General features: G+C 37.4%; 1 protein-coding gene across 3 annotated transcripts in view; it reads right to left on the reverse strand.

Annotated features, from left to right (window-relative positions):
* LOC117400324 (chromodomain-helicase-DNA-binding protein 7-like) overlaps positions 1–16693 on the reverse strand; it is a 72226-nt gene that overhangs the window by 23812 nt on the left and 31721 nt on the right. For all 3 annotated transcript variants that reach the window (XM_059022166.1, XM_034000114.3, XM_059022165.1), the window contains 19 exons: positions 15279–15414; positions 13999–14133; positions 13445–13507; positions 12250–12305; positions 11737–11848; positions 9613–9696; positions 9231–9368; positions 9009–9130; positions 8555–8798; positions 8143–8319; positions 7910–8053; positions 6976–7258; positions 6118–6328; positions 5504–5699; positions 5224–5391; positions 4563–4742; positions 4249–4359; positions 3825–4030; positions 3230–3429 (listed from right to left, as the gene is read on the reverse strand). In XM_059022166.1, the coding sequence (XP_058878149.1) occupies positions 3230–3429; positions 3825–4030; positions 4249–4359; positions 4563–4742; positions 5224–5391; positions 5504–5699; positions 6118–6328; positions 6976–7258; positions 7910–8053; positions 8143–8319; positions 8555–8798; positions 9009–9130; positions 9231–9368; positions 9613–9696; positions 11737–11848; positions 12250–12305; positions 13445–13507; positions 13999–14133; positions 15279–15414 (2966 nt within the window). The remainder of the gene's footprint in view (positions 1–3229; positions 3430–3824; positions 4031–4248; positions 4360–4562; positions 4743–5223; positions 5392–5503; positions 5700–6117; positions 6329–6975; positions 7259–7909; positions 8054–8142; positions 8320–8554; positions 8799–9008; positions 9131–9230; positions 9369–9612; positions 9697–11736; positions 11849–12249; positions 12306–13444; positions 13508–13998; positions 14134–15278; positions 15415–16693) is intronic.

Raw genomic sequence — 16693 nt, forward strand, 5'->3', positions numbered from 1 at the left:
GTCAGGCTGGGCAACTGCTGTCACTGTTCCTGTGTTACTATTTAAGTTTTGTTTCTCTTTCGCTTCTCTCGTTCCTAACACACCCACCTCAAAACTCCCACCTGGAGTGCAGAGAGCTGCAGGTTTATATATTGTGGCCGAGGGGTTTAACTGGCTAGTAATTATTCTATTACCCCTTGGCCACAATCTGCACGAGTTTATTAATTATTCCTGGCAGAGGACGAGCACCAATCTCGCCCCTGCCAGAACACGTTTTAAAATTAAACAAAAACAAAACACACAGCGCTTTGCCGTCATATAAATACAATAATAAATAAAATTAAAAAACACAAATACAAAATAACACAGGGCACAGGCGTGGACCCCGTTCTAAAAATAAACAAACAATAACTGTACAGGGCTCCTCGCCCTGTTACATTTTATTTTATATTATATATATATATATATACATATATATATATATATATATATATATATATATATATATATATATATATATATATATATATATATATATACACACACACACACATACACACACACATACATACATACAGTACTGTGCAAAAGTTTTAGGCAGGTGTGAAAAAATGCTGTAAATTAAGAATGCTGTCAAAAATAGACATGTTAATTGTTTATATTTATCAATTAACAAAATGTAAAGTGAGTGAACAGTGACTGAACAGAAGAAAAATCTACATCAAATCAATATTTGGTGTGACCACCCTTTGCCTTCAAAACAGCATCAATTCTTCTAGGTACACTTGCACACAGTTTTTGAAGGAACTCGGCAGGTAGGTTGGCCCAAACATCTTGGAGAACTAACCACAGTTCTTCTGTGGATTTAGGCAGCCTCAGTTGCTTCTCTCTCCATGTAATCCCAGACAGACTCGATGATGTTGAGATCAGGGCTCTGTGGGGGCCATACCATCACTTCCAGAACTCCTTGTTCTTCTTTACACTGAAGATAGTTCTTAATGACTTTTGCTGTATGTTTGGGGTCGTTGTCATGCTGCAGAATAAATTTGGGGCCAATCAGATGCCTCCCTGATGGTATTGCATGATGGATAAGTATCTGTCTGTACTTCTCAGCATTGAGGAGACCATTAATTCTGACCAAATCCCCAACTCCATTTGCAGAAATGCAGCCCCAAACTTGCAAGGAACCTCCACCATGCTTCTGTTGCCTGCAGACACTCATTCGTGTACCGCTCTCCAGCCCTTCGGCGAACAAACTGCCTTCTGCTACAGCCAAATATTTCAAATTTTGACTCAGTCCAGAGCACCTGCTGCCATTTTTCTGCACCCCAGTTCCTGTGTTTTCATAGTTGAGTCGCTTGGCCTTGTTTCCACGTCTGAGGTATGGCTTTTTGGCCGCAAGTCTTCCATGAAGGCCACTTCTGACCAGACTTCTCCGGACAGTAGATGGGTGTACCAGGGTCCCACTGTTTTCTGCCAATTCTGAGCTGATGGCACTGCTGGACATCTTCCGATTGCGAAGGGAAGTAAGCATGATGTGTCTCATCTGCTGCAGTAAGTTTCCTTGGCCGACCACTGCGTCTATGGTCCTCAACGTTGCCCGTTTCTTTGTGCTTCTTCAAAAGAGCTTGGACAGCACATCTGGAAACCCCTGTCTGCCTTGAAATTTCTGCCTGGGAGAGACCTTGCTGATGCAGTATAACTACCTTGTGTCTTGTTGCTGTGCTCAGTCTTGCCATGGTGTATGACCTTTGACAGTAAACTGTCTTCAGCAACCTCACCTTGTTTTATTCCTCCTACACAGCTGTTTCTGTTTCAGTTAATGATTGTGTTTCAACCTACATATTGAATTGATGATCATTAGCACCTGTTTGGTATAATTGTTTAATCATACACCTGACTATATGCCTACAAAATCTCTGACTTTGTGCAAGTGTACCGAGAAGAATTGATGCTGTTTTGAAGGCAAAGGGTGGTCACACCAAATATGGATTTGATTTAGATTTTTCTTCTGCTCACTCACTTTGCATTTAGTTAATTGATAAATATAATCCATTAACATGTCTATTTTTGAAAGCATTCTTACTTTACAGCATTTTTTCACACCTGCCTAAAACTTTTGCACAGTACTGTATATATTATATTAAAATCAACCAAGAGAAGATCTCTCTGCGGCAGTCCAATCATAAGCAAGCAGATACAGGTCACACAGTTGAATATGAACCTTAGTAGGTTTAACTTATGGTAGAGTCAAAGATCTGCCCCTTATGCAGGTGTCCAATCATAAGTGAGCAGAGGTGGGACAATTGGGAGTTTAACCAATGGGGGAGTCAAAGATCTGCCCTGGTTTTGCAGCTGTCCAATCAAGACCGTTATTGAGAACTTCAAAGTAATATTTTGACTTTTTTTTTGGTTAATTTGTAAAAAGCAAAGACAGACAGCGGAGACATAGTAGTCGATTTGGTTACAAATCAAATTTTCAAAAAGAACTCTGAAGAATAGAAAGTTTTCACCACAAATACCCAACCTGACACAGGAAGGGAAGATATATACTCACCACTTACAAAATTCTAATTATGAAAGGTATCCATAGCTTCCAGTAGCTATCAATTAAAAAAAGTATACTGCTTGAACTGTACTTTGTTCAGTACTGAAAAGGCGATATGGAACAGCACTGGCTACAGCAATACAGGATGTCTAACAAAGTCAGCATAAAATCTTTACCTTTATTATGAATGTGCACGGATTAATCTACTAATGCCCATAAATTAGCCAATCAATTTTTTTTTATTATTGAGTGACAGCCCTCTTTTCTGCATCATAAACGTGGCTTATGACTACTGTTGGGACCTAGGTTTCTCTTATGACTTGAGGCAACAATTGCAATGGCTAGTTATGTTTTATGTAATGAAAAAAGTAAGACTGTGGTTTGTGTAATAAAATACAATTACATTATGCAGTGGATCAAGTGTACAACACATTACAATGTCACTATCTACACCCTTTGCACTATTACGACCAAAGTGAGATTAAATCTCTAACCTTATATGAAAAACAGGCTGTGCATCTATAAATCATACATTGAAAATATACAATTGTGACGATTCAAAGTACATAAGAATTCTTAATTATTGTGGAGAGATCATGAAACATCTTCGATACATATGCCGTGTGCAGCACGATACTTGTGAGATGCTAATTTTCTGTGTTCTGGTGTGTGCAGTACAATGCTAATTGTGTTCTGACGTACCTGAGTGGTTCTGGAGTGCTCTGGTCTGCCCATCTTCAGTAGGGGTGATCAGGTCCCAAATGAAGCTTTTGATGTTTTCATCTCCCTTGTAATGATTAAGGCAGTACACAAGAACAGCACGGCAGATGGTTTCTACATCTTGCTCTGTCAACTGCCGTTTAAACCGCCCATGAGACAGGATATCAATCCATCTTCCCCAGCTAGAAGGGGAGAAAAACGAAGGATTTAGGTTTCACCTTTTAAAAAGGACGTTCCAAAGGCTAAATCTAGATAGCTTAACCATTTTGGTTTCTAATGGTACAAAAAAAAAACAAAAAAAAAAAAAAAAAACACCCACACCTTCTGAGAATTTTCAGATGTTTTATGATTTTACCATCTACAATTTACCTTGCTAACATTACAATAGGTAAGAGAATTTAAATTCTGCATTTACCTAAAATTAAAATGGTCCATCAACATTTCTATTTAACCCAATTGGCAGAAAAAAAAGGTATACAATTAAAAGGCACAGGCATTATTCTTTTTTAATAATCAATTTAGCAAAATATGTTTTTGCACCATATGAAAACTGAAACAAAAGCAAGACCACACTCACCCATATACAAGCAGGTTTTTCTCTACCCTGAAACATTCACTCCTCGGGTATCCCTGGGATTTGTCCTGAGGTCGACGTGGTTTCAAACTGGGCTTTTCCTCCGAGTCACTCTCTAGTTCTGAAAATTCCATCATATCCTCCTCTTTGATTGAACTGAAGTGTCTGGTTTGTTTCCTGATTCTGGGTGTATCTATCACTAGGTTGTTCTGAAGCCAAAAATGTGAGATTAAAAACATGCTTTATCAAAAAGTATTTGTTTTTTATATATATATATATATATATATATATATATATATATATATATATATATATATATATATATATATATATAAAAATACAAGGTAAAACACCTATATTAGGACTTGCGATGAGGCTTAAAGTTCCCAAGTCAAGTGCATTTTTTTGGGGGGGATTTAACACTTACCCTTCCATGTATTGCTTCCATATCCAACTCTGCCTTTTTGGCCCATTTTTGCCAGAAGTCAGGATCTTCTAAAGAAATATCTGTTCGGTTTCCAGCTGCTACAAAGCTAGCCTAAGGGATTTGGGGAATGTATACAATTAGTACATGCATTACAAGTACATTAGTTAATGATAGCCACCTAACAACATATTTACAAAAGACTTCTTCTGTAACTGACGCCCGCTGTTGATCACAGCCAATTAGGGACATGCAGTTACACTCAATGTATTGCTCACTAGCAGACATGCCATTTCTTATGCTTCATAATGGTTTACCTTTGCAAAAGTGGATCCTTTTCCCTCAGACTCTATAGTAATGGTCTGTGTTCGCCTCTTGAGGATCTGATCAATGTCTTCTTCACAGAATTTAGATCCTTCATCCTCCTCATCCATCAAGGCACCATAGGCTCCTTTGCGAAGAAGATCTTCTATCTCCTTTTTCGAAAGCTGTTGCATCTGAAAATGTAAGAGCATTTTTTTTTTTTATAAAAAGGACCCACTCCAATTCCTGCCGACAGATGGGTCAATGTGCAGCCTCTGATCTACATCACATCTAGAACAATCTGTTTAAGATGCCATTTAATTTCCTTTAAAAGAAAGGAATACAAATGCAAAGCTTTCTCAGTAAAAAATTATACTCACTCAGTCATTTGACACATTCAGCATTTACTAGTTTAAGCCAAGTTTCCAATTTTGTTGGTTTGGTTATGTAATTGCTTAGTCATTTAGTGAAGTCCCAATTGCATTATTGTCAAACAGCCACTGATTTCACGCTGTGCAGAGAGGTTGCTGAATGTGCAAGGGTATCGGACAATTGTATCTTTTTAAAACCAGGAGGCGCAAGGTTAATGATGACATGAACGTGAAATGCCCATGCACAGGATTGTGTTAATTTTTTTAAAGTAAATAGTCTTTTTAAAACTGTAAATGTACATACCCCATTAGCAGAATTCTCTCTCCCACTCATGGACTGGAGGACAGCTTTATCTAGACCCAGTTTTAAACTGGCCTTGTCAAACATTTCCCTTTCATAGGAATTCCTGGTTATCAGACGATATATCTTTACAGCTTTCCTCTGTCCGATTCTGTGGCATCGTGCCTGAGCCTGGAGGCAAGGGGGGTGGGGGGGGGTTAGGCATAGTTTTGTTAACTCAAATAAAACAAAAACAGACCACATTTCTTAGCCAGTTGTATTGAACATAATGTAAAAATCATACCTGCAAGTCGTTTTGAGGATTCCAGTCTGAATCAAAGATAATGCAGGTATCTGCAGCAGTTAAGTTAATACCCAAACCTCCTGCTCTTGTACACAACAGGAAGACAAATCTGTCAGAATCTGGTTTAGAAAACCTGTCTATAGCTGCCTGTCGAAGGTTACCCCTCACTCGACCGTCAATGCGCTCATATGGGTACCTAATAATAAATAAGATTAAAATGAAGACAAAGATTACATTCAATATGGTTTCTTCATAGAACAAACTACAACTGTGGCATTAATCTTAAAGGTAAGAAACCTTCTTACCTACTGTAAGTTACAATTAACTTGCATTTAAAAGTGTTTCCAGTTGGTAGGAGAAAAATAAATAGCTGTACTGGAATTATGAGCTTCTCTCTCTAGGGTTATTCAAATATAATGTTTCTTGGCATCAGAATGCAGCAAATCCCATGATGCAAAGTGAAGCTGAATTGAAAGACAGTTTGTCTGTGCAGAACATAAATTAATATTCCAAGTTGGTATATTCTCAATGGCAGATGTGCAAAGTCAACCAAAGCATCTTGCTTTTTTGTGCATGTGTGGGGTGGGGGGTGACTGCATGCTGCCAAGTCATACCTTCTCTGAATGAGGTAGTCCTCCAAAATGTCCAGGCAGCGCACCATCTGGGAGAAGACAAGCACCCTGTGGCCACCAGCCTTCAATTTTGGCAGCAGCTTGTCAATCAGCACTAGCTTTCCAGCAGCCTGGACCATTGCCTGCAGGTGAAAGTCTGGATAGTCGAAATGATGAGTCTCCCTGAACTCGTCCAGAATTTTCTCTTCAGCACCTGCAATAGCAACATTTGCAGATTCTTTTTTAGATCAACCATTTTCATCCACCCTTCAAAATTTATGCCTATTAACAGTACAACCAAAAATAGGCTCTGTGGCTTCCCCCATACATTAAATAGGCACAAAACTGAACAACCTCTCTCAGTAGCTCTTCCAATGATTTCACGTCAAGATGTAATCTAAAAGGCTACAACAGCGCTGGTAAGTTCACAACACCCAAAAAATCTAAGGCATAATTTTTTTTTTTTATAAATTTTTATAAAAATGTGCGACATATACCATTCATAAATCTGAAATTATTCTGATTGACAAATCACTCAATATTGAAGACACTAAATTTTATTTATCTTTTTAGTATTTCTAAATACAAAAATTACCCCCATTTTTAAAAGTGGCTTTTAAATGAGAAATGTTGTTCTTATGCTGTCTCTATTATTATGATTTACCTTTAAAAGCACTATGAGAACCCATCTCACAATTACTGGCACATATTAAAACACACCACTGATAGTTTAACTGTAACTGGTAAAATAAAGAAGAAAAGTTTATATCATTATACAATATGCTAAACAAATAAAAAGACAAAAGCAGTCTGTCTTAAGCAGTCTGACAGATTAAAAACAAAACAAAAAAAGGCACATACCTTTAATAAGGTAAGGGTGGTTACAGCACTTCCTAAGTTCCATCATAGTGTTTAAAAGGTTAGGTATGTTAGCATTCCCACCACCACCGCTACCACCACCACCAGGCCCCCCTTTTGAAAGGAAGGCAAAATTCTTCTCCAGAATGGCACGGTAGTATTTCTTCTGAATGTTAGTCAGCTCCACCTCAATGATTGTTTCTTCCTTTGGTGCCAAGTTCTTTTCCACATCCTCCTTTAGGCGTCTCAACATCATTGGTTTTAAAATAGCCTGCAGTTTTTGCACCTGCAAAAAATGTGTTTCACTGGCCATTCTCTAATCTAGTACATCACCAAAAGACAGTAACCAAAACTACCAAAAAGGGCTAGATACAGTTTACTCACGTTATCTCCTACATCTAAACAGAAGTCATTATATTATTCTTTAATAGCTGTGCTGTCCTTTTAATATTGCCTTATTGACTGCATCCTTTTCACTAAAAAAGTGCTTATGAATTACTTCGTGTACAACCACATATACCTTCATGATTGGCTGTGTAGAAATCCCTACCACCTTCCTGTCACAAATGTATCTCACTTGGAACAAATTTGACCAATACTTCTATAACATTTGTAATAAGCCCTGGATAACATACTCTGAATGCATTTCTCTGTATATTTTACATGCAGTATAACTTGGCTCACAATTGTGTTAAACTTATTGATATCACGTGACAGACACTCAACACTCCGAGAGCTGAATCTCCATTTGAAAGTGTGTTGAACGCTTAATATCAAAGCATCTCATGTTCTAATCTTTACTTCTTAAATCTGATGTTACTGCTATGTTGGACTCCTATCTCTCGTCCTACAAAGGAATACTACACACCAGCTCTTCATTAAAAACTTTCCACTTAGACACGCTGATGGAGGCAGGATTAAGCAAAACTTCAAGTACCTGTTCCTCCGTTTTCAAATCTCCAAACTCTTGCATGAAAGTGGTTTCTGAAGGGAATCGTTCAGGTTCTAAGAAATTCAGCAGGCTAAAAAGCTCTTCCACAGTGTTCTGTAAAGGAGTCCCAGTCAGCAAAACCTTATGCTCCTACATAAAACAAGGAGAAAATATTTGAGTACTCCAGCAGCTAGAAGGGAAACAACTGGGTGAACAGTTTCCCAAGTGTAAATACAAACCATGTCCATCATTTTCAGCCCCTCTAACAGCTTGCAATTCCTGTTCTTTAGTCTGTGGGCCTCATCAATGATAACACAGCGCCACTGAATGTTCCGCAGTTCTGGGCAGTCAGTCAGTATCATTTCAAAAGTGGTGATGACAGCATGGAATTTGTAGGCTCCCTTTATCACACGACCCTGAAGGGAACATTTTGAAATAGTAAGAAATCCAGCATGGCTTGCAGGAAGACCAACTTGTTCCCAATTGATATCTGCCTTTGACTTTAAAATTACATACACAAAAGACAACAGAGTTCATAGGGGACCAACATTTGCACATTAGCTAAATATATCAGTGTGTCTACACTGCAGGCCAGTTTCAGTAACCACTCCTGGTGTGCTGAACTAAGTAGCACTGAACATAGATTGTTACCTGTGAATCCCTGAAGTTCATTTCGTAAGTTTGTATCATCCGTCGGCTAGCTTGGCTGCCATGGTAGACTATCACATTCAAGTCTGTCCATGTATGAAATTCCCTCTCCCAGTTAGGAATGGTGGACAGCGGTGCAATAATCAGGAAAGGGCTGTGAATTCCCTTCAGAAATATCTCATGTAGAAATGTGATGGACTGGATTGTTTTTCCCAAACCCATTTCATCTGCCAAAATGCAGTTACGTCTAAAAAAAATGTAAACAAGGATAAGAAATCAAGAAAAAAAAAAAATACCCAAGACAACAGGGCTACTTTCCAAACGATTATATTGCAATTCATTTAGGATATATTTATGTAGGTACACAAATATTTAATAACTTTAACTGAAGAAATTAATATGAAAAAAATGTTGAGTAGAAGTACAAAAAAAAAAAAAAAAAAAAAGGTATACATACGTGTTGTACCAATTGAAGAGCAACCAGTTGACTCCCTCCAGCTGGTATTCCCTGAGTGCGTTACCATTTTTATATTCCCTGGAACTCTCGGATTTCTGCCAGTCATTACTAGGAGGTCGCTCCTGTTTTAAATTAAACAATTCCCATTAGTGGTTTCCCAGTGACCGCAACATGGCCTTTTTCACATATTTAAAAAAAGCTCTGTTCAGTGCCAATTCTTACCACACGCGTCTGTTTAGGTTCTCTGGCCATCCGTTTCTCAAATTCCTCAATCTTAGCCTGGTCGATGTCTTGCTTCAGTTCCCAAGTGCTGTCTTCATAAGGAAGTGAACACCACTTCACCAAATAGTGTGAGACAGTCTGTGGGGGAGGGAGAAAACAGGAAACAAAGTTACACCATCTCACCGCCAGATGTAGTGATACTTTACTACCAATTAGTCATCTTGTGTTTGACTGGGGCACTTGTGTTTTACAGCAGGTTTTCAACTCCCTGGCAAGGGATAGTCAAATTACATGAAGACTGCACTCAAAAAAAGAAAAAAGAAAGAAAAAAAAAAGACAACTTGACAAGCATATAGTAATAAACGTAAGTTTGAGGAACTACCTCTTCATTATCATCAGTGCTTTGAGATACATCCAGTATTCTATCCACTTCTACATAGTCTGGATTGAAATGCTCATCTTCCATCTGAAAATAAAGAAAACCAAATGTCGAATTTATGACAGTAAAACCCAGATTACATTAAAGTGCTACAATTCTGAAGGATTAGTCCCCATGAGGAAAGATTCTTCAGGCTTTGTGAACTGGACCTCTTTAATTATTGTGTGAAACTTTATACAGTGAGAATGTTTAAGAATATTTTAAATGAAGTGTGAAATTACAATCCACTAATGAGCACTAAAAAGGGCTTTCCAAAACGCAATCCGTTTCGGCTGCATGGTATTTCTCAAAGTACAACATGCACTGTGAAGATCAGCAAGGATTGCATGTAGAATTTTGGACAACCAGATTAATGGAATGTTAAGTTGATCAGTCTACACACAAGTCAGGCAGTGGTTTACATGAGCCGATGTTGAGCAATAAATCTTATTTCTAAAAAATGACAGCGTGTAACTTGATTTTAAACTGCACTTTTGCTCATACCCTAAGCACTTATGTTAAACACAGCCTTTCAGAATCAAGTATATTTCAAGCTATAAAAAGTAAAACCAAAAAGAAACTATTAGGCTTCTCAGTAGGCAAGTCCATGACCACTGGACTTCTGATAAAAGCGTAAGCACAGCTATACAAACACAATTAATTAGTCTGGTACAATTTGTTACAACAGACTGGAAGCAGCTTGATCATGCAAACAGACAATTAAAGTAAACCTGTTTAGATTAATACATCCATTCCCCCCACTGAATTTAAATGTAACCACTTCCAATTTGAAGCGGCCAGTTCAAGATAATAGCTTGTTTAATCATGTGTCAGTAGTAGAAGAAATGTAGGTCACAAATAGGAACTACATTTGTGTAACACATGGTTGTATGACAGTTGGTAAATTTAAGTGTGACAATATATACCACATTACTTTGAATTACCACCACCCTCATATCAGATTTGTAATAGATGCCATCCTCGGATAAACGCTTCTCTCAATAATGAAACATGTACATTTTTTCCTAACTCCATCTCAAATGCAGCACTTAAGAAAATGCATACAAAAAACACAGTATGGCAAAACATTACAAATATAAACAATTAATTGAATACACTTGAATACAATATATTTAAAAGAATACAATTACACACTGGAGCATACTGTTATTTTACTGTAAATTCTATGTACCCAAACAAAAAAAAGAATACCGTAGATACACAGCACTATGTACTGATACTGGTGTAGGAGTAAATACAGCAGCACAAAAATATTATAAACATTAGTTGTAATGCAGGAGCTGCATGATTATTAAACTTTCTAAAATGCATTTCTGTTTTGGTTGCATGCACAGCTAATAAGAGATGCTGCAGAATCCTGACCCAGACAGGAAGTTCAGAGAGTGGGGGTTGTGGCGTTTGAGTGTCAGTGGGGAGCAGAAGCAAGTGTAACCATGGGATCAACTCATCTTCCTCACCAAAGTCCTGCCTGGATCAGGAGACCACAAGTGTTTAGTTGTCTTGCTGGTTGAAGAGTAAGAAATGCACCATATATTAAAGAGTTCAGCTCTGTGACTCTTAGAAACTGCTGCAAGAAAAGGAAGGGAAAATAAACCTACCTCAAGTGTTGAATTGACTTTTCTGTGGTAATGATTTCCCTCTCCACACTACACTGTTATGCGCCATCACCTAGTCAAACACTGATCTGATCTGCGAGCTCAACAGCTTTCAGTTTAAAGTTGTAGGACTTCTTCACCACCCTGATCAAGTTATATCCGCAGAAATAAACTTCAATATATGCCTCCCTCAAATACCATAAAAAATGCAATAAAAATATTACACCTTTCAAAAACCACAGTACTTCTAAATACTGCCACCCTTGAATAAGCACTGCAGCTGTTTTTAGCAATTTACAATAAACGCCATGGCGTTAACTCAAAGTAATATGGTACTTGTCACCATGAGTGTATTTGCCCCATTCAGTATGACATATTCAAAAGAAAAGAAACATTATGAACACCGCAGACATTTGTAAATAAATAAATTAAAGGCAGTGAAAAAAAAAGATTTCAATAATAGTGTGCCAACCTCACTGAGGAACTTGAGGGTCTGCTTGGCTCTGAATCTTTTGATCTTCTGATGGATTCTTTTGTCTTTCTCCAGCTCTTCCAAATCAGCCCATCGACAATGAAGGTAGGAGCTAAAATTACAAGGTGGTCAGTTTTATACAATATGGTCATTATTTAAATAATACTATTAAGTAATCCAGTAAATTAATGTTAACACATTTATTATTTCAACTTTAAGACAAGAATGCTGACCTGTAACAAAAGATGCTATTATGAAAAAATAAATACAAAACAATGAAACAAGAATTCATATTCCCGGAAGCATTAGTAGTATTACTAAAATTACTGTGCCTTAATATCAACCCCCAAATATCAATTCCCAATTATGTAATTCACAAATCCTAGTGTTCATAGAACAGAATCTTTCTCTATTTTTTACATTTTCAATTATAATCCCATATAATTCCCTTATATAATTCTTCATTCCCATTGTGAAAAATGACATTGTTCACCAAGCCTGTGCTTTACTCACAAATGTTTGAATTTGACATAAAATTCCTCGACTTCCACCTCTTCCCCAGACTCCATCTGTAATAAAGAAATGTCCACAGGTTAGGTTTCTAAAAAGAGCCATCTGTCATTGTTATTTAAACCCACATTTACTCAGGGCAAGAACAAGCACAGCTTGAATGTTCTTAATGTCAATTTAAAAAACTCAAAAGACCCACTTTTTGGCAGGGAATTTTTATTTGGTGTAATACCACGACAAAAAAAAAAAAAAAAAAAGCTACCAATCCCAACCACTTTGCTCTCTATGTGAACCGAGTCATGAATCATTTTAACTCCTCCTCAACCACATGCAAGCTCCATTCACAATAACCTGACCCGGAGCCTGGCTTTCTGCCAAAACCACAGTGTTTAGCAGACGCCAAACGTACCATTTCCTCAGGCAGCAGCCAATTTGCAGCTGTACTACTAAAAGCCACAAGTATTTTTGGCTGGCTCATTCTAGGCCGATTCTAAAGGACGTTTCTAAGGAACAAAACTAAATTAATGCGTTTGTCTACCTAATAAATAAAAAATATGTTACTATGTACACTTGCAAAGAAATCTTATACTGGCTTGGACATATTTGTGTGTGTGTGTGTGTGTGGGGGGGGGGGGGGGGTACTATGTCTCTTACTTTAAAAGCCCATATGTCACCTATTTCATTTATATATATATTTATATATATATATATTATATATATATATATATATATATATATATATATATATATATCTCATTTATACTTCCACCAAAAAAGTCTGAATCCAAATCTTGACACCTTTTCTTCTTCCCCACAATTGATTATTTGAACCCTCACTCTCGCTGTCCTTACTGTCAAAGACTGTTCAATTTGTCGGAGAAATCAGAATGATCGCTTTCACACTCTGAAGCCATCGTATAGCAGTATCTATTCGTGGCATGTTTTCATCTAGTGACGTCACGCCAACTTCGTGTATCTTCGGTGCATGGTCGGTGTTTTCCGAAACGATTGATCTTTTTACACCTCCAGAGCGTTAATTGACCAGTGAGATGTAATTTCTTGCCCATTATGAAAGTAACCTAGGTACGGCCCGAAAGCCAAAAAATGAATGTGAGAATAGGACTTTATGCACCAACACCCAGAACATTCACTACTACAGCACTATCAAAAAGCACACAAGCAAAGCAAGCATATTTACCAGTTTCTTTCCCATGCGCACACTCATGATTTTTTCCACCACAGGACCGTCATCAGGAACCTCCTAAAACAGAAGACATTAAAAATTCCAAGTTCTAAAAGTTGTGTGAACCTGTAAAAGCAGATCCATTACTGCCAGACACTAGAGTGGAACAGAAGGATACAGTATTCATCTTGATATAGGATATATTAGTAAAGAACAAAACCTGCAAACAGTAAGTGTGAGTCTCTCTCTCTCTCTCTCCTGGGGACACTGCTGCTGTACCCTTGAGCAAGGTACTTTACCTAGATTGCTCCAGTAAAAACCCAACTGTATAAATGGGAAATTGTATGTAAAAAAAACAACATGATAACTTGTAACAATTGTAAGTCACCCTGGATAAGGGCGTCTGCTAAGAAAAAAATACAAAATAAATATATATATATATATATATATATAATATTATATAATATTATATTATATTATATTATATTATATATATATATATATATGTAATTTTTTTTTTTTTATTGCAATGAGTTTTAAATGTCAGCCCGTGTGTGATGAGCACTGACCTGCGGCTCTGACTGTGAAGTGTTTGATGGAGATTTTCTTCCTGTAGCATCATCCACATCCTCCACTTCATCATCAGAGATTTTGAACTCTTCTGTATATCGCTTTCTTTTAACCTGCCTGCTGGAACGCCTCTTCTACAAAGACAGGTAAAGGTTACCACAACTGACCCTTTTCTGCAAACAACCTCAGGTATATTACACATTTACATTAAAAATACTGCTGAAAACTAGTTAAGCCCTCATCCTGTATGGAAATTAATTCAGCCACAATGTCATGCACAACAACAATGCTGGTGAAGGGAGAGTGAATGCTAATACAACACACCCTATATTCCAGCAAAGGGGCAATATGAACTGCATGAATAACTTCAGTTATAATATATTTTTAGTGCCTTAACTATATTTCAGGAAAATCAGGGCAAGTCCAAACCCCTATTAGTTTGACTGGAATGGGTATTTTAATATCAAAAGAGGGCTAAAACTGATGGGCTATATTTCAAAAGGATTTCCAAATCTGACACTGACAACCAGCAGACAAAATCATGGTTGTTCCTGTTACAAGCAATGTTAAATTCCTTAAAATGACCTTGTCTAATGCCCCCTTTAGTAGGGCAAATGTTATTTTTTACTGTAAAGCCTGCGATGTCTTATATGGCAAATTCAGATATTCATCAAGCAGTACACTACATAGAAAACAAATTGTATTGGTTACGTTCGATTGGTCAATTAATGACAGGGGTAATATGCATCAATATCATTACTGAAAAAAAAAAAATCCTGCAAATATCCATCCTTTTTTTCCCCCCCATACCAATCTATTAGCTTGATTTACTGTTCCCCCTTGGCATGCTCTTTGGAGATATCTGCATATTCCAAACTGAAGTACACTATACAAGCAAATAATCAAAAGAAATACTGACATAAGAAATACTGCAGCTGTTTCTATGAATTTTAAAAATTCTTAGTTCCCACTCCAACATAAAACAGCCTTTAACCTAGGTTACTCTAAAATGAGGACACAAACAATATTCCAGAGAACACACACACACTCTGCTATAGAAGACCACCACCATATAAAAACATCTGATTTTCCTGGTCCCAATTACATTCTCAAAGCAAATGCTCTCCTCTGTAAAAAACTGCTTCAGATGGTCCCAAAGGCTGCTATGATAGAGTGGTTTCACTGCACCTGAAATTTAAAAGTGTAACAGGTACAGAGTAATAGCCCAGTTCTGTCACTTGCCTTATTCCCCAAAGCCTGTAAGATTAAGTGTCTTTACCTGAATGCCCATATCATCCTCCTCCTCCTCTGGTGAAGGAGGGGGTGTTCTTTCCAAGTCTGAATTATCCAAGGATTCCCGCTTACGTTTTCCTTCCTTTTTCTTTGTAGTGCTCGTCTCGGGATCGGGTTTGTTGCTATATAAAAAAAAAAGGCACCATGGCGAGTTACGAATTTAAATGTTATCAGTAGAGCTTGATACAGAGATTTAGGTTGGATTGTTCTTGGGGAAAGAGGGGATTGAGTTTCTATAACACATGTAGTACTGTGCCATTGTTGGCACTTTTAGATGCAGCCAACATTTTACACTGGGGTATGCATATACCTGGCGACAGATATACAGAGGAGGTGCCAGTACGTACATCACACTTATCCAATTGTGATCAAATTTAATTAACCACAAATTGAGTATTGTTCTGTCACTCATGTTAATTTGTACAGCAGATATAGTTGGTGCAGGCCATGGTGATTAGTTTATTTCATATTGGCTTTGTGAAATTACAGCTGTGGAGAGGGGATTCATGTTACTAACGTACTTGTGAGCACTATCATCTCAGGAGTGAAATAATTTATTTTAGGTTTGTTTATTTTAAATATTCAAGTAGGAAATGGCCCTCAGATGCAGCATCTGGTTGAGAGAGACATCCTGTTAGCAGCAGTGGTGCAGAGTTACAATATGCCATCCTTAGACGCAGAGTGCACAAACCAAAAATAATCAAATAGTCAGCTGTACTACAGTATATATAAAAAGAATGCACAACTTGGTTTTAAGGCTATATTGGATGTATATGATTAGTAGGATGTCCACTTTGCAAAAATCAGGTCTCCTGTCACGTATGACTGAGGCTGCCGAAATGAACAAAGCTCAACCTGCTTACATATAATAGGCATGGTTGTAGATACTGTAAGTAGGGTATGTTGGGAGATGCCACCATGCACCTTGCATGCAGTGAAAATTGTCATACAAAATCCAATTCCCCTTAATCTCCCTGAAATATATTTAAAATGTAGTTTGTCTTAAATGCAGCTGATCACAGAGAGTTAAGGGCTGTATATGGCTCCTTTACCTAGTCTAAAAAAGTAGGTGGAAACTAGTTAATTTCAAAACTTTTTTTTTTTTCTACATCAAAAGTACAGCATTCACTAAAGTAAAGCAACAAGAGCAGTTTGCTTCCAGGAAACACTGCAATAACCTAGCGTACAGGAGATCATGAGGTGAAAAACGAGAACAGAATGTGCAGTACCATTCTGAGGTCTCTGAAAGTAATCTAAAGTATGCAAAAAAAAAGTGTTTACATTTAAGAAATTGTAGATCACCCAAGAGCCTGTTGGCTACTGTATTTCTGATTGCATGAGGAGTGACAATGATTGTACCACTAAAACGCTAATTTAACAAGATATGTACCTGTATGTAGT

The sequence above is a fragment of the Acipenser ruthenus genome, chromosome 4 (assembly GCF_902713425.1).
Source record: "Acipenser ruthenus chromosome 4, fAciRut3.2 maternal haplotype, whole genome shotgun sequence".
Classification (NCBI taxonomy): domain Eukaryota; kingdom Metazoa; phylum Chordata; class Actinopteri; order Acipenseriformes; family Acipenseridae; genus Acipenser; species Acipenser ruthenus.